The 24,098-nt window shown below is 38.9% G+C and overlaps 1 protein-coding gene across 1 annotated transcript in view; it reads right to left on the reverse strand.

Annotated features, from left to right (window-relative positions):
* The window catches only part of LOC137283788 (ubiquitin conjugation factor E4 A-like), a 34,963-nt gene extending 11,031 nt beyond the window's left edge, over positions 1–23,932 (reverse strand). The window contains exons 1-14 of the mRNA XM_067815472.1: positions 23,805–23,932; positions 19,807–19,940; positions 16,995–17,111; positions 16,718–16,821; positions 14,914–15,078; positions 12,324–12,462; positions 11,148–11,359; positions 8,942–9,127; positions 8,573–8,690; positions 7,936–8,151; positions 7,042–7,308; positions 5,542–5,798; positions 4,426–4,583; positions 3,784–3,976 (exon numbers count right to left, since the gene is read on the reverse strand). Coding sequence (XP_067671573.1) covers positions 3,784–3,976; positions 4,426–4,583; positions 5,542–5,798; positions 7,042–7,308; positions 7,936–8,151; positions 8,573–8,690; positions 8,942–9,127; positions 11,148–11,359; positions 12,324–12,462; positions 14,914–15,078; positions 16,718–16,821; positions 16,995–17,111; positions 19,807–19,918 — 2,244 coding nt within the window. The 5' untranslated portion in view covers positions 19,919–19,940; positions 23,805–23,932. The remainder of the gene's footprint in view (positions 1–3,783; positions 3,977–4,425; positions 4,584–5,541; positions 5,799–7,041; positions 7,309–7,935; positions 8,152–8,572; positions 8,691–8,941; positions 9,128–11,147; positions 11,360–12,323; positions 12,463–14,913; positions 15,079–16,717; positions 16,822–16,994; positions 17,112–19,806; positions 19,941–23,804) is intronic.
* Between the last annotated feature and the right edge of the window lie 166 nt (positions 23,933–24,098).

Consider the following 24,098-nt stretch of genomic DNA (forward strand, 5'->3'; position numbering starts at 1 on the left):
TAGTCACCTTTTATGGCAAGCATGGGTTGCCAAAGGCCTGTTCTACTCTGGATAACCACGGGTCTAAAAACAGTACTGTAATGATATGGCAAAACGGTATTGTATAGTGACATATCTTTCTGTTCAGCCATTTTGAATCATATTTTTTCTTCTGTTTTACAAGGAATGTCACTGTCATGCTACCATTTCAGGGACAAAATGATGAGAATCAGTTACAAAACAGGAGTTTTTGAAAACAATTCATCATATAACAGAGATGTATACTGGTTTGAAACAGAGAACACATTTGTTTCGTTCAATAGATTGCAAATCTATATACATGTATTTGGATAGCCTTGAGAGTCCCTGGTCTATTATTTATGATAATAAAAACACACATTTGATTTATTTGAATATGTAAATGAATAACAGCCACTTTGCCATTGCTAGAAAAATCTGAAAATTTTCTTAGGTGTAAAACTGATCTTACCTAATTATATATAGTCTGGTTCATAATTATTGAGAATTTTTCTTCTTACTTTGAGCTATCCTAACACCTCAACTGATTCACTGATAGTTAAAACTAAGTAATGGTATAAGGGAGGTAACTCATCTTGGCCTACTGAGTATAGTACAATTAGAGTTACCTCCCCTGAATTTGTAGCAGACGTCATTTTCCTCAGCACTGTCAACAATGTCTGCTGAAGATAAAAGAAGGTTGATTTTTGAGTTGTGTAATCAAGGAATAAATGATGTAAATACATTGGCAGAGAGAACAGGAACTCCTCTTTCTACTGTGTATAGGATTAGGAAGAATTTTAAAGAGGGAAAGGACTTTGGGCACCAGAAAGGAGCAGGGAGACCCAGAAAATTGGACTTCTCAGATCGCGTCCGGCTGGGAATTTTAGCGTCTAAAAAGCAAAGGGCAAGCATCTCCAACATCAGGTATGAAATGATAGAAAGGGGATCAACAGTTGTATCAAAATCTACTGTTAGAAGAAATTTGATTGATCTTGGATGGGAGAAAAAGACTGGAATTCCTTCTCCTCTCATGAAACAAGAACATAAAGACAGGCGTGTTGAGTGGTGTTTGGCACATGAAAACTTTGACTGGGAAAATGTGATTTTTACTGATGAAAGCTCAATATGGGTATGTCCCAATAATGTGAAAATATGGACAAAGTCTGCGTCAGGACCGTTGTATCGACGACCTAAATACAGCCCAAAGTTTCATGTATGGGGAGGGATATCCTTATTAGGAACGACCCCGCTGTGTGTGTTTGAGGGAAATCTGACAAGTCAACGCTACACTAACATATTAGATAATTTTCTCCTTCCAAGTGCACATGTGTTTTATGGAAATGACTAGATTTTGCAGTAAGATAATGATCCTAAACACACCGCAAAACATGCCAAGCAGTGGTTTCAGGAGAAAAATGTGACTGCATTACCATTTCCTGCATATAGTCCTGACTTAAATCCCATTGAGAACATTTGGGGGATGATGAAAGAATGTGTGAATCAAAAGGGGTTGACAAAAATTGAAGACATGAAGAGAGAAGTGGTCCGATACTGGGACAGCATAACTCACGAGACACTAACCTCTCTGATAGGAAGTATGCCTACCCGTCTTAGACTGTGCCGTGAAGCTCAAGGAGACTTGATAAAATATTAAATTGTTACCTACACAACATGAAAAGGTCAGTTCACTTTCACAATACATTCACTTTTATCTGATTTGTTCTCGTTTAATAATATGAAATGCTTTAGCTATTCTCAATAATTTTGAACCATACTGTATATATGTACACAGCAAATGCTTATATGCATTTCTTATGTAACATTGAAGTTCTGTTTGTATCTCAAAACAGTGTTGGCCCATAAGTAGTATTTTCAGGATGCATTCAAGACAGCGATTACTTCACCCTTGCAGTAACCCTTGTTTGGATGCATAAACCCACGCATTATTTGTCATTATTCACTTGGTGGTCAGTTAATGAACTTATTACAGGTATAATTAATGGTAACACCACTCAGATTACCTGACAACAGTTCCCATTTGGCATTTCTCATGTCATGGAGTAAATATTCAACATTATAGATCAAGGTCTGATGTGGCAAATGTATTGCATGTTATGTAATATGAGCCTGTAAGTGCAGCAAAAGGAATATTATCAGCTGAGTTATAAAAAAAGAAATACTGATCAAAGGAATAACCAATAACAAGCTGCTTGATTAATTTGCTAATGTATACTGAATACATCCTGTCATACAGTGCCTGTGTAAAAACAACGTCCTATCTTCAAAGGATTATCCGCCAATACGTTGATTAACTGATTGCTCATTATTGGATAATCAAATTACTTAGAATGACTGACACCATGCTATTAGTTGCCAGCTGCGGTACCAATGAGACTACACACCAATGTGAAAAAACCTTCAACAATGTAATGCTTTTTCACATATTGGATTGTTGAAAGACACCAGTCTACGTAAACTTAGACTCAGTGTATTTCGTTTCACTCCACCACTGAGCCTAACAAAACCTAGTAGAAGGTCGCGTCAGGTAACCTTTGAGCAACCAATGACAGTCCAATCAAATGCGAGACGGTTCAATAGATTTAACCAATCAGACAACGGCTACTATTTAGGGATCGGAGGTACTTTCAAAATATTCAGGTCACTGACACAGATCTCTCCATAAACACAAATCAGCATATAACACAGTTATTTGACCTGCAGTATATACGCTTTATGGTTTCTGTTGGCATGGTTACCATTAGCTAATATTTCCACAAGATAACATCCTTGAATATTGTCAAAAACACTATTTTCAACGACTGTTTACTCACCATTGTCATGGCTGTACATACGCCTTGTGCATCACCTGGAAGCGATCGTACGCTAAATAGCATTCGGAATCGTTCGAGTACGAACCTTTTCGAGATAAAAAGTTCAAAAGGGATGTGCGAATGTGCACTTTCGCGATTTGGTAAGCTGTGTTCTGATTGGTCAATCTCAAAGGTTACCTGACGCGACCTCCCATAAGGTTTTGTTAGACTCAGTAGTGGAGTGAAACGAGTGTAGTGGAGTGAACAAGGTAACAGCCTTTGCTGCTATAGCTTTAGTCTGTCTTAAATTTAATATTTGCATCTGTTTTACTTCATTTGTTGTAGCATTTAGCAGAATCTGTTTGACAGAAGGCTTACACTAGCCTCTCATACGGCGTGTTTGAAATATGATTCACGTTGGTAATTTATACAATGTTTAGATATTACAGTCATGTTACTAATTCATGTATAAGCAGATCATGTGCTTTTTCATTAAGTTTAAAAATTACAAATATGATAGCAAACTAAACATGATTATAAGACAAAATATAAAGGCATACACAAACTTTGTTGTTGTTCAGCCCTAACAGCTTTTGCCTCTGACAGATAATTAAACTACAAATTTTTTTCAGTTTTCATTATAATGAAGTGAAAATGACTGCATCTTAGTTGATCAGTCTATAATTATCGTGATAATTGCACATGTCGGTAGTGCAGCAGAGGTCACAAATCAGTAATGAATTCTGGGATACAATCTGTGTACTAATGGGAGAAAAGCAATACCAAAAGCAACAACCAGTACATGGAAATTGCTCTGAATCAGTGACCCTTTAATGCTTTGAACATGCTGTTTGCATCTTTTTGTGCAATTTACAATGTATCCAATTCTGCCAAATTGTTCAAACCTACAATAAGTACATGCATTTCATGTTATTTAAAATGATAAACAGCTAAAAGTAAAATATTGCCCCACCTTAATGGCTTGTTTGTGTATATCTATCTCCCAGATGTACTCGAGGACCTGGTACATGGGACGGCGATAGTTGAACTTCTGCTCAAATTCCACACTCTGCCCCGTCATCTCGATACTGACGAAGACATGGAGCAGCATTGTGGAGAGATGGGAGATCTGGGGGTGCTTCACAAACAGCTGGTCTCGATGGAAACTAGCATCAGAAACAATTACTTCAACCATATGACCAATGACATTTGGGTGATGAAACATGTTAAACAAACAGTTTCATGATTCTGTACAAGTCTATGACTTTAGTCATTACTCAAGTCTTTAAACAATAAATTATGCATGATGTTTTCATGGGCAAAAAGGAAATGCTCAAGGGTACTGGAAGACCAAGCACTGACATTTTGCTAAGATTTAACATGCTTCTTCAGGCAAGGAAAGGGATTACAGTGGAAGCTGTAAAGGAACTTGTTGGGACAGAAGAAATAATGGGGTTTAGACAGCAAGCCAGATTGTAGAGCTGCCATGGTTAGCTCTTTTTAGAAGTCAACTGGTTTTATCACTCTCATACCCATATAGCTTTATTATTAGTGAGTGTGGTGTTAAACAACAAACAAGCAAAAGATGAAGCATTCAAAGGTGCATCTGTCTGACCTTGAGAGTATTCCACTGCGACCACTGTCCTTGTCAGGCATGAGAGCGGCTAGAGTGTCTGCCAGTTCAGCACGAAGATGGGGGTTCTTCATCCGCTGAGGACTTCCCATGAATACCAGGATCAGAGTCATAAGATGGTTGACTTGCTCCCCTGCCAGCTGCAGACATGAACATTACTACTGGCATCATCGTCAACTTAAGTTACAGAATGACACTGCTGCGAATATGTCTATGGTACTTATCAAACAAAATTGCTGACTGGGAACCTATCTTGGTCCTGACTATGTGATGTTCTAAGTAGCCATCTAACTGTCTGGTTAAAATTTCATTCTGAAAGGTCATTCTGATGTGGATGGTTTGTTGTTTAACACTTCACTCAGCAGTATTCCAGCTATATGGAGGCTGTCTGTATATAATCATGATAACCACATCTGGACACAACTATCCCCTGACCAACAGCATGAACATCGATCTACCCGACTGGAATACAATGACGTCTCAACCAAGTCAGTGAGTCTGACCACCTGATCCCATTAGTCACTTATTATGACAGCCATGGGTTACTGAAGACCAGTTCCTACCCAGCATTCTGCAGTGACTTGTAATGGGACACCCTCACACTTGCAGCAACATCTTAAGTAAACTCACGAAATAAAATAATTCTTTTGATGGCAGGAACAGGTGAGTGAGTATGGCTTTACACCACTTTCAGCCATACTCCAGCAATATCATGAGGGGCACCAGAAATGGCTTCATACCCATATATACCCTATACCCATGTGGGGATTTGAACCTGCATCTTCAACAGTGATGAGCCGGCACTTCAACCATAATGCTACCCCACCACCCTGGTAGGCATTGCTTCCAATACCAATTTATCTAACAATATCAATTATAAACTTACCATACACAACCTCAAAAAGCCATTGATACAGACAGCCAAAAATGGAACAAAGGAGGGTAAATGGGAATGAAGTGGATTAATAAATATCCTGATACATAATAGTGTCCAGAATTCATGCTCTTTTGCACAGTATTTCATCTATATTAGGGCTAGTCAGTGTGGGAGAAAATCTTCAGGTGGTAGTCATGTTATTGCTACAGACATATCATTACCTGAAACATGTCACTTTTGAACCTGTGACAGAAGAGCACAAAGTCGGTGAGGTTTCCCATGAGGAACTCTGGAATGTATGCCAGTGCAGCTGGAGCTTCTTCAGGGAGGGGGAATGTGACTGTCTGGAATTTGCTGATGTCATTGTGGACAGCAACTTGCACCAACCATGCTGCTGTGGCAATGTGGAAGTTGAGAGACATCTCCATCAGGTTTGGCTCTGTAAGGGCTGCCTTCATACTTAGATACAGAGTCATGCCTGGAAGAAAGAATCAGATGCAGTAGATGAGATAATAGCTGCCTCATATCCAGTGTTACATATGGTCTAACATTCATGCAGTCTAAGTTAGCTCCAGTGTTATTTGTTATACTCCTACACTGGGTCTAACAAGATCTAGTAGGAGGTCACGTCAGGTAACCTTTGAGCAACCTTTGATTGTCCAATCAAAAGTGAGACAGCTAGACTGATTTAACCAATCAGACAACAGCTTCTGTTTAGGGTTTGGTGTGACTTCCAAAATACACTTGTCACTGACACTGATCTCTCAACAAAAAAATCTGCATATAATACTGATATTTGACCTGCAGTTTATACGCTTTTTGGTTGCTGTCGACATGGTTACCATTAGCTAATATTTCGAACGCTATTTTCAGCGACTATTTACTCACTGTTGTGGCGTGCTCCAAGTGCATCATCTGGAGACGATCATAGGGATAATAGCATTTGAAATCGTTCAGCTACAAACTTTTGCATGGGTAAAGGTGCGAAAGGTGCAAGTGTTACTTTCCCAATTTAAGCTGTTCTCTGACTGGTCAATCTCAAAGGTTACCTTTTCTCTGATTGGTCAATGTCAAAGGTTACCTGACATGAACTCCTACTAGTTTCGACCCAGTGTAGGAGTGTAACAAATAACAAACGGGTTAAGTTTACTTAGACTGACATTTCTTGTCCACACCAAACTCCAAGTCATACTTATCTACATTCCAGGGTGCTCTTGTACAAAACAACCTTGGTGCTAAGGCTACCTCAAGTCTATGTTAAGGTTTGTGACTTAAGGTCACCAAAGACCTCTATTCACTGTGAACAACAGCAACTGGTACATGATCTTCATAACTGTCCAGGTGTATAAATGTACATGAAGGGATACAATAACATGTATCAACCCAGTCAGTGAAGCCCATCCCCCAATCCAAGGATGATACTAACAACATTACAGTGTCTCAACACTGACACATACTCATAACAAGATTTCAGTGTGCATACCCCTGTAAAGGGGAGATAATCTACCTTTCTCCAGCTGAATAGATCCATAATAACAAGATTTCAGAATGTACGTACACTCCTGTAAAGGGAAGATAATGTAAGTTTCTCCATATGACAGATCATGATAACAAGATTTAGTATGTACACTCTGTAAAGGTAGATAATCTACCTCTCTCCATCTGAACAGATCCTGATAACAAGATTTAGTATGTACACCCTGTAAAGGGAGATAAGCTACCTTTCTCCATCTGAGCCTTGACACTACGCATAGGTTCTTGTTCCTCATCTGGCGCCTGTCCCCGCATGTCATTGTACACTCTCTGGACTCGGTGCAGGTCCTGATTGAGCTTGAGGAACTTGTCATGCACCATGTGGAAACCCAGGTTCAGACACTGCTGGGTCAGGAAGAAGCACTCCGTGATGAAGTTGTATGATGTGTCGGAGGAGGGTGATGGCTGGGCAGACTCATCTTCCAGCTGTACCAGCTTGGTTTCAGTGTTCAAGCCTGCATGGGTGAGAGATTCCTTGATCATACATAATCACACAAGCATGGAGGGACTGTGTCAGTGAGCTTGTAAATACATGAGCTACTGAGTTAATGTGTGTGGGTGTAAATGTTCATGTTTACTTGTACATCTGACTGCATATACATGTCTGAATATCTGTGAATATATGGAGTCTGGACCCAACAATCCAGCTATTGATCTCAAATCAAGAATTGTTTCATTGGGATATGAAGACATGCATCAAACAAACATCAAAGACTTACAACCTCATCCATTAAGTCACAACCTGAACAACATTAGGAACCAATTAGTTTACATTTACCATTCTCAACTCCCTAGGGAGTACACAACACAGGACACCTCAGGGCACTATAAGCTTTAACACCCATATTTTGCTTCAGTTTTTTTTGACAAACCTTGTTTCTTCTCTTATTCTTTGTCTAAACATTAGGCACTGGAAATCCTTAAAGTCAAGAAACATGTTTATACTAAAGGATAAGTTTACATGGGAGTGATCCCACAAATTATTCTGCTTCCTGTATCATTCCTGTCTTCCCCTTAAGAGGGAGAATAAAAGTAGATGGATCTCTTGGTATGACTTGCTTGGAAGTGTTGAATGAGCTCACCGCCAGCATGGATGCACCTGGATTTCACCTCTTCATCACAGGCAGCCACAGCGCTGGTGTATGACGGCTGAATTTTGAGCAGTTTAGCTGAGGTAGGGTTGGAGAAGGGTTGGCAGAGTTTCAGCATCACGTGGCATAAATTGAGGCTGAATCCCTCGGAACAATACATCTGGTTGAACAGCTGTGGGATTTGGTTGGACCAGATCTTTGTCCTACCTGAAATACAGAGTTTTGTTTTATGCCTCAGTCATCAGCATCCTAGCTATATGGTGGCCCAGACAATCCAGTGATCAACAGAATCAGCATCGATCTATGTAATTGGGGAACCAAGTCATCCGATCCTGATTGTCACCCCTTACTACACGCATGGGTTACTGAAGACCATTCAATCCAGATCTCCACTGTGAGTTGAGTGAGTGAGTGAGTGAGTGAGTGAGTGAGTGAGTGAGTGAGTGAGTGAGTGAGTGAGTGAGTGAGTGAGTGAGTGAGTATTTCATACACCAATTTATTTCAAACTTCCTCAATTTGAACATTTCCCCAAAATTGAAAAACTTTATGTCTTAACCATAATACAGTACTTATTTGGTCAGGTACCATGGTTACAGACCATAGCTACTGATCACATGAATATCTTTACCTGAATTAGCCTGCAGACATTTGCCCAGCCAGGTAAGGACAGTGTGACGGAGATCTGGGGAGAGTTTGATCAGAGACAGAAACAGTTGGTGGACATGCTCACACAGGTTTGACAGTGGCTGAAATAAAGTCATGTCATAAAGTCTGGTCAGACAAAGTTGTGATTGATGACATAGTGAATCATGTCCATGAACTGGGATAAATTTGTGATTTATTAACTGAGAAATCATTGATATCAACCATCAATCCATTCAGCCACCTCAGGATTGGCCTTTATGAATGCTTTAACCACTGGGCCACCCCACCGCCCCCAAGGTCATTTATCAGTGGTAGATAATGGTGGTCGGCAGAAGAGTACACAAATGCCTACCTGCCAGATGTTGGCCTCAGTGATGTCATGTTCCTGTTTGGGAGCTGAAGATGGATTGTTGAAAAACTCATATGGTCCAGTCTCATTCTTGGGGATGCAGCTGAGGGATAGAGCTGCACCAATCAAAGTCATCTCAAACGCCTTGCCATTCTTCCAGTCCCATGGCGCATTGTATGCCATGAATGCCTGTAATTCACAAATCCAATACAAAGTGATGTGAAAGTGACTGAGAATACCCATAGTCATGAGTGAGTGAGTGAGTGAGTGAGTGAGTGAGTGAGTGAGTGAGTGGGTGGGTGGGTGGGTGGGTGTGTGTGTGAGTGAGTGGGTGAGTGAGTGGGTGGGTGGGTGTGTGAGTGTTTGAGTGAGTATGATTTTACGCCACTTTTAGCAATATTCCAGCAATATCCTTGTGTGAGACACCACAGACGGGCTTCACCCATTGCATCCATACGGAGAATCAAGCCCGCGTCTTCAGCGTGATATGCAGACACTTAAACTACTGGGCTACATCACCATTCATGAGAGGGAGGACATCAAGACAATACTGGGTGAGTGAGTCTCGTGTTACAACACCTTTAGTAATATTTCAGCAATATTATGGATACCAGAAATGTATCCATGTAGGGAATTGAACTTGGGTCTTCAGCTTGATGAACAAATGCTTTAATCACAATGCTACAACACTCCTATCAAGGCAACAGCATTTCAAACTCTGAATATACTACTTTGTTTCACAGATATTGGTTAGTTCATGGCAATAGCTGTGACTGCCTTCTTCAGATTCTCACTGAGAATGATGCTCTGTGAATTAGAGTATAACCTATTTATGAATTAAAGATACAGCCTATCTGTCTCTCCGATATTGAACATTGTTCAGCTTTGCTTAGTGCCACAATCCAGTGTTGAGGAATATCAGGCGTTAACCTGCCACAGGTATTCCATTTTTCTCCACCACACTATATACTAATCTCTATACAACAACGCATACATGAACAGCGCAGCTGTTGCAACATAAACTGCTTTCAAGTCATAGATTAGATCTACTCAAAGCATTCACAAAATCTCAACAATGACGTAAAAGAGGCGAATGAAGACTTTTATGGATAGACAACTTGTTTCTTGCAGTGATCATCTTTTGCTTCATAACTGTGTTAGAATCTACACCAAAACGTCGCATCCACTGCAAGAAAGAAGTTGTCTGTCCATTAAAGTCTTCATTCTCATCATACCAACTTCTAAAATACCACTTCAGGAAGTAATGACGCAAGAAGATGGACTTACAACATGCAGTTAGCATGATAAGGCAAGAAATGTTGTTCACTGAATTACATATTTGTATTATTTTCAAATAATTCACCACCAACAAAAATAGTGACTCTTTGATGAAAGGGAGACAACTCTTTGACACCTTCCACTTGTCAAAAGCAGACGTATATAATTTCATTGGATGAAAGTCAGGTCTCTGCCAGTTAAGCCACATATTCTATCATATGTACAAAACAGAATAATGTTCTGGAGCAATCTGGGTTGTAGTTTGTGAAATCGTTAACACTGGCATTCCTTGTACATTGTAATATATTTTTGTTTGTTTGAAACTTTGCCTCAAACAAGAATCACCATCAATAATTGGGGTGGAGCTGCTGGAGCTCTGGTTGTTTAATGCCGCAATCAGCAATATTCCATCCCTACAGCTGCACTCTTCAAATAATCGAGTCTGGACCAGACAATATAGTGATCAACAGCATGAGCATCAATCTACACAACGACTTTATGATGACCTGCCAACTAAGTCAGTGAGCCTGACCCCCAATCCTGTTAACTGCCTCTAATGACAAGCATGAGTTACTGAAGATCAGACCTAACCTGGATCATCTAAATGGCAAGAGGTGGTATTTAATAGTGGCAATGTTACACTATTGAATACTGTTTGTAACGACGACTAATATGATTGGACATATTAACTCAGTTTTGGAGGAAATTCAAACTGACACAAAAACGAGCGACCTGGAGGAAATATTTGATACTGACAGATGAAGGATGAAAATAAGAGCAAATTTAGAATTTGAACCAATCATGATAAGCAGATCCCGGGACTGGTAAGAGATGAAACAAACAGAATTCAAAGCCGACCCAGCACCCCTGAAAGGACTGAAAATACGGATACTTTAAAAAAGGATCACACTCTAAAAATACAAGTACCCACCTCTCCTAGTTCAATGGACTTAGTGAAGAACTCCATGAAGGCCACATAGTACAGAGTGTTGGCGTGAGTGAGAGTCAGCTCCTTGGTGAACTTCTCCTTGACTACTTCCAGGACTGGCTTGAACACTTCAAGCAGAGTCCCTTCCTCCTTGTTGGTGTCAATCTCGCGGCTGAGATGGAGGAAGAAACTCTCGGCAACTGCACGTAGTCCTCCTGCAGAAGTACAGGGCAGAAGTATTTGTATGTCTACATAGCTTATACAGTGGAAGCTGTCTAAACCAGTACTCATTGGGACTGAAGAAATAACCCGGTTTCGACAATGTGCCAGATTGTAGCGCTGATAATAAAGGTACAAGCCACGGACAGGACTGAGATTTTATGCTACTGTTGATGACTTGCTAGATTGGACAGATGCTGGTCTGGACAGCTTCCACTGTAGTTGTGAGCTGTGAATGTCAAGGTTGACCTTTACATACCGTCTCCCTACATCATTATTCAGCCTCTGACTGAACTGAAAACTATAAGACTGAGATTTAAATACTGAAAGAAAATACCATGAAGCCTATAGGATATGTTCGCCACCAGAAAAGATAGAGAGGCTAACCCAAACTCAAATCCTAACCTGACCCTAAAACCCGAACCTAACCCTGATTATTAGAGGAAAGAAAAATTGATTAACATGGTAAAGCAGTCACAAAATGAAGTGGCGGATTCTATAATCGCACTAACACCATATCCATACTGAAAGGTAATACATATTCACAGGAAAGACAAGTATGAGCTTCAAATGTTGACTGTTGATTCTATTTTCTTGAAGAAAATTGCAATACGATTAACATATTAACTTTGCTTGTCACATTAACCAATATGGGCTTCAAATATTCGTTTAGAACATCATTCTCTTTACATACATCTGCCTACATCTCTTTACGTACATCTGCCTACATCTCTTTACATACATCTGCCTACATCTCTTTACGTACATCTGCCTACATCTCTTTACATACATCTGCCTACATCTCTTTACATACATCTGCCTACATCTCTTTACATACATCTGCCTACATCTCTTTACGTACATCTGCCTACATCTCTTTACGTACATCAAAAATCATTATTTTATGGATTTATTTACAAATACAAAGCAAGAGAATGTTTTAACAGTACTTTGTCTTACCTGACAAAAAGTCAAACTCCTCTTGGAATATGTCCAGGAACTGCAGATGGACTTTCTGTGTCGGGAACAGCTCCGTCTGCTGCAGACAGTTGCGTGCATTCATGATGATCAGGTCCTCACACTGATGGAAAACAGCTGTCTGCAAGTCAAAGTAACAACTATAGTGTTAGAAAATATGTTTCTATTCATTTCTATATTCAAGCCATCAGCACAGGTACAAATACATTTATCTTACCTCACAAATAAATGTCACTTTCTGATTGGCTGAGCACTCTTCCATTATTTTCAATGTATCCTGCTTACAAGCAAGTAACATTTCTATGTACCCCTGGCTGAGCACTCTTCCATTATTTTCAATATAACCTGCTTACAAGCGAGTAACATTTCCATGTACCCCACTTGGAACATTGAACTCATGTGGTACATCATGGTAGTAATTCTTTATCTTGAATAACACTCAATCATGTATGATGTACCGAAATTGCTGAAATTTTGTGAATGCAAATCGATGGAAGGGAGATGATATGTATTTCTTGTTGACTGCAAAATCTAGTGATGGCTACAAAAGGTTTTGTATCCATGCGTTTAACATTTGAAAACTAACACTGAGGTGTTCAGTATGATAAATATAGTGTTCCCTGTTCCCCCAGGGTCCATGGGTTGATGTACCCTCTATGCTTGTGAATGTCCTCCTTGCCCTTTGAACTTGAACAAACATTGAGGGTACATCCACCCATGTACCCCTCATGACAAGTCAACACAATACAATTCATTTACATTCAAATAAAGTTCAATTCATCTTCAGCACACAGCCTACATAAGCTGTTCATACATTTACTATCTTCACATCTGACATCACTATTTAGAGGCAGATCAATCAATATTTATTCAGAACTGGAGGCCACAGGCCCATAGTACAGATATATAAAAACAGTTCAACAGCAGACAGCAGAGTGGATTTATTTTTGAGATAGCATGATAAATAAACAAAGCAACAATTCCAATGAGGATCCGATTGGAAGTTGACAGTAGTTGGATAAATTGATGTTTTCACGGTTGTATCGTAAAATAGTTGGGTATATATTTGATTCTAATGTTTCTATAGTAGTCACAAATTAATAGTACATGGTATTCGTCTTCCAGGATATTCAATTTACAGTACTTGCACACGGTGGATTTCTTATGGAATTTTCCTTTATAACAACTTATGTCATAATAAATGGAACGGAACTGTGACATGGCTATTCTTACTTTCTTGAGATTAATACATACCGTTAACATATAAAACTTTCTTTAAACAAGGAGTAAGCGAATGCACAGGAACTGTTTTGGAGTTTTGCATGCCACTCCTGTATAAAGCAATCTTTGCTTCTTCATACAAACAGATTTAAGAAATTGTGTTTGCTTCCAACTCCCTGCCATATCCACGCATGTCCAAGTCCAAATCTAAAGAGAACTGTTTTTACATGTGAAGCCCAGTTAAACCTATTTGGCTCGGCGCTTGCGTTTGAGTCTAGACTACATAACATTTTGTAAGCTTTAGATGGAAAGCATGAAGAGGGCTTGGAGAGGAGCTTTAACCAGTAGGCAATGCAGTGTTTAAGAGTATATACATGGACAGGATATCTACCAGTTTCTCCGAGTACAATGTTATTTGGTATAGACATTCGCAAACCAAGAAATCGTTTACATGCATAAAGTAATACCTTTTCCAGGCAACCATGTTTGTGAAAACCCCACAATTCTGACCCATACAATAATATTGGTAGTATTTTACAGTCGAATATTTTAAAGTAGACATCATATGACAAGTCTTTAAAATTACAAAGGCATTTTGTAATAGAAGCTGAGAGGGACCAATTTAGAGTGCTGTTGAATGTTACGGCAAGATACTGGTAAAATGTAACAACATTTTGATCTTCTTTTGAAAGCCATGATTTTAGTTTTATCAAGATTGACATTTAGGGCCCACTTATTGCAGTAGGTTTCTAGAGCATTAATTTGCCTCTGCAGACTGATTACAGACTCTGAGAAGAACACCACATCATCAGCGAACATCAGAATAAATATTTCAATAAGACCTGAGGCACATCATACAATCTCTCATTCTCTTCCCACAGTGGTTACTTGTCACATCTTCCTACGTAACCTCTGTTCTAATACGACCCTTTCATGGTGCGAGTGTTCAAGACTCTTGATTGGAAGCAATCAGATTTAGTAGTGCAATCAGCCACCTTGTTTCAAAAGTGATCGTTCGAAAGATCTCGGTAATTTCCAGATGCATCGTGAAAACTAGAATCTCTTCCCGAGAGGGATACTCAAATGTTTCTTCTAGACAGAACTCAGTCACATAATTTTTGTTTCTCCACACTGCTTGCATTTGTCAAGTTGAATCTAAAAAAAAGGGAGATAAATCTGTTGCCATTTTTTGACGCTAGGGGATTTTATGAGAACCGCGAAATATGGCCGTATTAGAACAGAGGTTCGTAGGAAAATATGACAAGTAACCTCTGTGGGAAGAGAATGGCAATCTCTACTCTGATATTCTTTATAAACGTGAATGCATGAATGATGTCCATGGATTGAATACCTTTAAGTCCTCTGTGGAAGCTTGCAGCCGGGTGTAGCACTGGAACAGGTATCTCAACACCTCCGTCTCACAAGCTGCTGCTGCTGCTCTGGCATCCTTCCCTGATGTTCTTGATGTTACCATACTGTCGACTGGGTTCTCCATCATCACTCTCTCAAACACAGCCTGGTCAAACACCATCACATCATGTCACCTCTCTCAAAAACAGGTCAGTCAAACACCAGCATGTCATGTTACCTCTCTCAAAAACAGGTCAGTCAAACACTACTATATCAAGTCACCTCACTTAAACACAGCCTAGTCAAACATGTCACATTACACATCTCTGAAACATAGTTACCCGTGAAATTTCCTGGGTAGAATAGGCCTTCAGCAACCCATGCTTGCCATTAAAGGCGACTATGCTTGTCGTAAGAGGCAACTAATGGGATCAGGTGGTCAGGCTCACTGACGTGGTTGACAGGTCATTGGTTCAAAATTGGCCCAGACTCGATTATTTACAGACCGCCACAACATAGCTGGAATGTTGCTGAGTGTGGTGTAAAACTAAACTCACTCACTCAAACATAGTAAAGTCAAACATTGAGGTGTCACATAACCACTCTCAACATTACCCAATCAAACACCAAAACATCTTTTTCCATAATGTCACAAACATCATGCAGTCAAACACTAGCAAATCCCATTTCTTATCTCTTAAACATGGCCCAATAAAACAGCAACACACACCATTCCTTATCTTTCAATCACAGACCAGTCAAGGACTAAATAATGTGAAGTTACTGATGCAAGGGAGGTAACTCTATTGTGTGGCTATAAAAGGGAACAGAAAGGCAGGTATTTGCAATAATTTAATGATTGTTGAAAATTAAGCTATGAATGAATGGGATTATGTGTACAGGTTCATGGACAATTAATTCAGCTTGAGGGTGTAGATGACATCTTTGGCTTTGAATGATGAACAACATTGCCCTGGAGCTGACTTTTAACTTTCAATACCAAGCTTCTTATCTCTGAAACACAGCCAATTCAAACAGGGAGCGAGTGAATGAATGAGTTTAGTTTTAAGCTGCACTCAACAATATTCCAGCAATATGGTGGGGTGTCTGTAAATAATTGAGTCTGGACCAGACAATCCTGTGATCAACAGCATGAGCATCGATCTGCGCAATTGGGAACCAATGACATGAGCCAACCAAGTCAGTGAGCCTGACCACTCGATCCCGTTAATCGCCTCTTGTGTCAAGCAGAGTCGCCTTAAATGGCAAGCATGGGTTGACGAAGGCCAGTTCTACCCCGGACCTTCACGGGTCCGAACTGAAAAAGGAATATATATCCAAATTAATGTCTGTGAGAAAGGATTTAGTCATTTACCAATACATCATTATTTATCTTACCACAGACATTTCAAGTTTGGTACAAGGTACAAATACAACAATTTTTGCACTAAGAGTGAGTTTTTCTTTTGTGCCACGCTCATCAATAATCCAGCAAAACCAACCTAGTGATCAACAGCATCAGCACCGACCCATGCAACTGGGATAGGATGACATGTGTCAAACCAAGTCAGTAAGTCTGACCACCCGATGTGTTTAGTCACCTCTTACGACAAGCATGGGTTACTGAACATAAATTATAAACCGGATTTCCACAAGTACTTGTGTTGAGTAGGATTTAAAAGCTTCATGATATCGGGCTATGGTTACAGTCACACAGGAAGACATGGTCCTGTATCTCACTCATAAATTTCTGAAGTGATCCCATCAGTTAAATACTAAATGAGAGTCTGTCTTCAGCTCCATACCTGTGGCAGAGATTCTTGATCAAACCATGTCTGTCCCTGTAGAGCTGAAGCCATTTCCTCCAGGTAGACACAACGACATGGCCGCTGTACATTAGAACTCGTGTCTGTGAAAGACAGCGGTTTTAAAACGTTACTGTAATCCATCTCATAACAAAGTCCTAAATGATCATAATGCAAACATTTTTTCTGTCAGAAGCTTTCAAAACAGTTGGAAAAACAAAATTAATTCAAATTTGTCACAAGACTCTATGATTTGACCATGTTTACCTCTACCTACCATTGTCAAGAGTTATTAAAAAGATTTTTTCAACAGCCTCATTGAACTCCACTGCTTCGAGAGCCTTGGTTTCCATGTCATTCTCATCCTGCACTGTGGTGTTGGAAAGACATGATACTGAAATAAATAACACAACTCATCATATATACTACCTATCAAAAGATAAAGACGCACTTAAAGCACTCACAATATATTATATAAACTACATATATACGGTTACATCAAAGTGAGTGAGTGAGTGAATTTAGTTTTACGCCGCACTCAGATATAGTCCAGCTATATGACGGCGGTCTGTAAATAATCGAGTCTGGACCAGACAATCCAGTAATCAACAACATGAGCATCGATCTGCGCAACTGGGAACTGATGACATGTGTCAGCCAAGTCAGCGAACCTGACCACCCGATCCTGTTAGTCGCCTCTTACGACAGGCTGAGTCGCCTCTTATGGGTTACATCAAAGCAAAAAATTTCACCACTGACTTGAGGGAACCACCTGAAAACCTTATGCAGATGAATTATATTCAAGCAACAACTTGCTGAAAAGCTTGTGCAAATACGCATGTGAACAGCTGCATTTTGGTGTAATGTTTGTTTAGACTGCAAATTTTCACTGAATTTCATCATTTATTCAACTCGTGACAATAATCTTTTCAATGTTGTGGATAAGTTCTACAATACATCAGTTCATGTGTGAACAGTACCTTTAAACGGTATGGAATATTTTGCTTTTGCTTCAGTTTAAAACACTTGACTGAAGTAAGAGGCTATATGTACACTAGTGAGTCTAGACTTTTGATGTGTAGTATATACAGACATTTCCTACCATAACATGCATAAATATCATGATAGTGTTTGTTTCCAATCAGTGATACTCCAGCTATAACAGTGGTCTTTAAATAATCAAATCTCATCCAGACAATCTTGTAATTTGGGAGCAAGGATGCACAATGTCCTTGGCAGGGATTTACCTTGAGTCCTGTATTTGAGAATCACTCAGACTCATATTCTCAATTTTCAGGGCCTTGGACTAAAGTAAAAAATCAGGGTCACAGACACTTAAATATTATTTATACTATGTTATAATATTGTTGCAATTCAGTTACTCTTATTGCATTGTGCATCATGATCATCACAGTAATTAAACTGCAAATGATATCATAGCCCAGCTAGTGGCAGAATCACTGATAACTTACTGTTACTTGATCATCATTTTAAGAAAAATATTTGCACTTCTTCAGCATCCTTAGGGACGTACTAATTGCATCTGTTGTCCAATTTGTATGTACATGCTATGCAGGGATTTGCTTCCTGTAAATCCTTGACGTGGCACAATAATATCAAAGCAACTTCAGGTAGTCATTTAGTCACCTGTTCCTGGGGACAACATATAACCTGGACTCCACTGGAAGTAATAACAAGGATATATCAAACTGAAATGGTGACCGTATCCTCATGCTCATTTAATATAACATGTTCAAATCTTCACTTGCTTTGCAAGTTTGACCATCCGATCCCAAATGCATGGGTTACTAATGATCAATATTCTAACCTGGACTGTCATGGGTACAATGTCCAACAATGTAAAAGTATAATGATGTACAATCCACAATGCTAACAGTCTGAGTTCAGTTAGTCACCACTTAAAACCGTTAGATATTGTTTCAGGCCTATTCTAACTAATGGAAGCCAAATGTTTTCATTATATTGGGATTACAGGTGAGGCAACATTTTCAGAAACCACATTAACACCTGTCACATTGTGAAATGTAGTACTTACTGACAAGAATATAACAATGGATATATCCTACTATTCATGTACTAACTAAACATATCACACTGCAGTCTGTTTGAGTATAGGAGTGAAACAATACCAGAGAGTCATGATGTGATGCATAGGTCACAATATGATACTTATTGCGATACACATATTTGTGTGAGGAAACCTCTTGCCTGGATTCATTTGACTAGGTTCAACAAGAAACCTGGCTGTACACACGTCTTTTGCAGCTACTACAAATATGTAGCTTGAAACAAGTAACAACAGATTTTCAAATATGCGACTGACAAAAATGCTGGGGGCCACTCACACAAAGAGTAGCAAGTAGGTTATTTTAACTATTATAACATCCTGTATTGTTCCATGAAAATACATATCGTGTATCATTCCACTGCATGAGACCTCATAAAGTTTGGTTATGTGTTTAATGCCACTTTCAGCATTATTCCAGTTAGATGGTGTTGGTCTTTGAATAACCGAGTCTGGACCATACATTACAGTGATCATCAGCATCAGCAAACTCACAAAGCACTTGTGCACTAACGGACAGTTTCACTCAGATGGAATAAGATTTAAGCTGGTAAATGAGCTAAAATCTTCGATATCTCCAGGGAATATGGTCGAAAAGAGTCCACTATACCCTGGATGCATCTACCCAATAATTTTAGTATCTGCCTTTGCTGGCTCCACATTATCACAGTGGCCAATCAGCGCAGCCACCAATACACCTGAGTCTGCCAGTGTCAACAAAGATAGTGATCACAGATGTTAAGGTTTGGGGAAAATCATACAGACAAATTGACAGATCAAAAATTTTAGAAAAATGTACGCAAGAACTCCTACCTCTTTCAGAGTACTACCTGCGCATGATTTGGTTAGATAATTTAAGAAGTGAAAGTGAGTTGACACTTGATTGGATAAAAAGCCAGCCAGTGGAGGTAATAAAGTCATCAGGCTGTAGATGCATCCAGGGTATAGTGGAGACTTATCAGAATGTATACCCTGGAGATATGGAGGAGGATGAGCTACAGACCTTCTGAGACTGGTGTTTTGCTGCCAGCTATGGTACTGCTGTACTCCTGAGCCTGTGTCAAGGTCGGAAACAGAGCTGCAAATGGGTTGTCTGCAATACTGTTGTCACCCATGATTATTGTTGGAAACTTCGATCTGGATTGAAAAAAATCCTGATTTTAGAAATACTGAGAGATTTAAAATTTCCAGCAAGATTTCTCGTAGCATGAACATATAAATGTTAGCATTGGGTAGAACATTTCAAAAACAGTTTCCCAAAACATACTTGGCAGATCACATGGTGAGGCCACAGAAGTCCCTAACATATCAATATAATACATACAACAATGTTAGAAATGGATCAGAGTAGATTATTTTCCACAAGGCTCAATGTAAGACCTTTTCAAGATCAGGAATTTCGGAGCGCCTTTTGAATACAGCACCACAATTTTCCGGAAGGACGTTAGGGCCAGGTTACCGTATCCTAACCTAACCCTGCCCTACCCTACGCCTAACCCTCACCCAAACCCCAACCTAACCCTAATCACCTACAATTACGTATTATGATGTGTTTTTAATGTTTGTGATGCTGTATTCTAAAGGTAGGATGGATTTCTCATCGCAACTCATTGTAAATAATTACCTTTGTTAATCACAATTTTGAAAGAATGCATGAAACAAAAGTGGTTCAAATAACGTAAGCAAACACAGAACAGTATTTATGGCTAAGTTGTTACTGTTAGCAGTTTTAAACTGAAGCTCCAGTATATCTACCTCTGTGAGTCCTTAAAAATATTTTGATTTTGTTTTGTCACTGCAGGCTATACAGAAATAGCCGACTAAGACTAGATATACTTGGATACAATCTTCATAAATTAATTTCATGTGTTTATGTAATTTGTATTTGCAATGATCAGAATAAATACAAACACACACATAAACACACTGTATATATCTGTAACGAAACAACAAGCTACAGGCTATAAAAGGATACAAAATGACAAGAACGTTAAGTTGTTTGTTTATTGTTTAACAAAGCACTCTTCAGGTGAGGCCACAGAAGTCCCTAACATATCAATATAATACATACGACAATGTTAGAAATGGATCAGAGTAGATTATTTTCCACAAGGCTCAATGTAAGACCTTTTCAAGATCAGGAATTTCGGAGCGCCTTTTGAATACAGCACCACAATGTTCCGGAAGGACGTTAGGGCCAGGTTACCGTATCCTAACCTAACCCTGCCCTACCCTACGCCTAACCCTCACCCAAACCCCAACCTAACCCTAATCACCTACAATTACGTATTATGATGTGTTTTTAATGTTTGTGATGCTGTATTCTAAAGGTAGGATGGATTTCTCATCGCAACTCATTGTAAATAATTACCTTTGTTAATCACAATTTTGAAAGAATGCATGAAACAAAAGTGGTTCAAATAACGTAAGCAAACACAGAACAGTATTTATGGCTAAGTTGTTACTGTTAGCAGTTTTAAACTGAAGCTCCAGTATATCTACCTCTGTGAGTCCTTAAAAATATTTTGATTTTGTTTTGTCACTGCAGGCTATACAGAAATAGCCGACTAAGACTAGATATACTTGGATACAATCTTCATAAATTAATTTCATGTGTTTATGTAATTTGTATTTGCAATGATCAGAATAAATACAAACACACACATAAACACACTGTATATATCTGTAACGAAACAACAAGCTACAGGCTATAAAAGGATACAAAATGACAAGAACGTTAAGTTGTTTGTTTATTGTTTAACAAAGCACTCTTCAGGTGAGGCCACAGAAGTCCCTAACATATCAATATAATACATACGACAATGTTAGAAATGGATCAGAGTAGATTATTTTCCACAAGGCTCAATGTAAGACCTTTTCAAGATCAGGAATTTCGGAGCGCCTTTTGAATACAGCACCACAATGTTCCGGAAGGATGTTAGGGCCAGGTTACCGTATCCTAACCTAACCCTGCCCTACCCTACGCCTAACCCTCACCCAAACCCCAACCTAACCCTAATCACCTACAATTACGTATTATGATGTGTTTTTAATGTTTGTGATGCTGTATTCTAAAGGTAGGATGGATTTCTCATCGCAACTCATTGTAAATAATTACCTTTGTTAATCACAATTTTGAAAGAATGCATGAAACAAAAGTGGTTCAAATAACGTAAGCAAACACAGAACAGTATTTATGGCTAAGTTGTTACTGTTAGCAGTTTTAAACTGAAGCTCCAGTATATCTACCTCTGTGAGTCCTTAAAAATATTTTGATTTTGTTTTGTCACTGCAGGCTATACAGAAATAGCCGACTAAGACTAGATATACTTGGATACAATCTTCATAAATTAATTTCATGTGTTTATGTAATTTGTATTTGCAATGATCAGAATAAATACAAACACACACATAAACACACTGTATATATCTGTAACGAAACAACAAGCTACAGGCTATAAAAGGATACAAAATGACAAGAACGTTAAGTTGTTTGTTTATTGTTTAACAAAGCACTCAGCAATATTTCAGGAATAAGGAAGTGGTCATCAAATAATTCAGTCTGTACTGGACAATTCATTTATTCATGTGATCAACTGCATGAGCACTGATATGCACAATTGCGATAGGAGAGGCCACGGTGACGTCAGTGTTTTGATCACGTGACGCGCCCGAGTACTTCCGGTAGGCAGAAGTTAAACATAAACACGAGAGAACCACACAAGCTGCATACATTTGATCGTTGACTTGTCATGCGTAACAACTCCTCCCGATCTGGTTTTCTTTTTTCTTTTGGTGTTGTATAATGAGACAGGTACACAACCTTTATTTTTCTAAAACATTTGTGGAAAGTATCTAATTGACAATATCCAGATTTCATACTTCAATGAAAGCAAGAATGTAATGCAAAAACTCCCAAGTGTTTGTCTCGCATTTCTTTCAAACAATACAAATTTTAAACAAATAATCCCTCACATACTGTTTCTTTGCTTACATATTGTCAATGACATAATCAGGAAAGGTGAGTAATCTGCCTCACCTGCCAGTCATACATGTTGCATAAACACCACCCCAAACCTTCCTTGTCAACTATAACAACACATGCATCTAAATGGCATTGAGTTACCATTTTATCACAGCTTTTCCTTCTTATGAAAACAGATAAAGAAGTAGCATTGATCTAAGCTAAATCTTTAAATGGCATTGAGTTACCATGTCATCACATTAATTCCTACTTATAAAAAACACATACAAAAGCAGCCTTGATCTAGGCTAATCTCACCAACAGGGTGGTTTCAAAACTTTCCAGACACACTTGTAGTAGGCATCAGCAATATATTCTTTATTCCTAACAATTTAATATGTAAGTTAAACAGTCATCTCACAAACATAATTTTCTCGTAGCAGATATCCAGCAAGCACAGAGGTATTTTGTCATCGACATTGTGGTACTGTGTCGGAAAAACGTGTCCACTTTCCACATATTCATATGCTTTCAGTTACTTGAGGGTCTCACAGATTCGAGGGTGAACTGACCTGGGGTGTCTATCAGATAGAAATAAAATGTTAAGTACATAATCCGACCATTGTTTGCCTTTCACACTACACCGGTTCCCATCGTTATCATCAACCATTGTGGCTTTCTGCCTACCCATGTCTGAGTGAGCGTGGTTTGTGACGTCACTTCCGTAAACATATGGACACCGCTATACGATGATGCGTTTTACAAAGTCAGCGAGCGTGACCACCAGGTTCCGTTCATGACCAATTATTCAAGGGTAGATTTACAGTGGTTAATATTAACATTTACAGATAATATGTATCACCACAAAAGTAGAAGCTAAATTAGACACTAAATCATAAATATGTAATATGTGGAAGCAAGCCGGAAAACAATTCTCGATATTTTCGTTTGCCCTCGTTTGGGAATTTTAAACAGTACGCGCTAAACACTAAAAACTGTTTCCTTCACGATTAAAATTAAATTGTTTATTTGCCAACCTGTGGGTGAAACTACCAAATCGGCGCTGACATCGAGTTTATTAATGTCGTTCCATCACTTGCACGATATTACTGGTTATCGAGGCATTACCGCAATGAGACTCGCAACACCTGCTACATTAGAAAAGGAAGAGTTTACGCTAGAGATATAGTGCCATTTACTAATGGATCCAAATATCCGGCAAATATTTAAAGAACAGATTGCACTGTGATACGTGTACACATAACATTGTTTTTTTATAAGAAGTAATAAAATTCTCATCCATATTCATTCCGAAATATTTTCTGTTTATC

Source organism: Haliotis asinina, chromosome 5 (assembly GCF_037392515.1).
Source record: "Haliotis asinina isolate JCU_RB_2024 chromosome 5, JCU_Hal_asi_v2, whole genome shotgun sequence".
NCBI classification, from domain to species: domain Eukaryota; kingdom Metazoa; phylum Mollusca; class Gastropoda; order Lepetellida; family Haliotidae; genus Haliotis; species Haliotis asinina.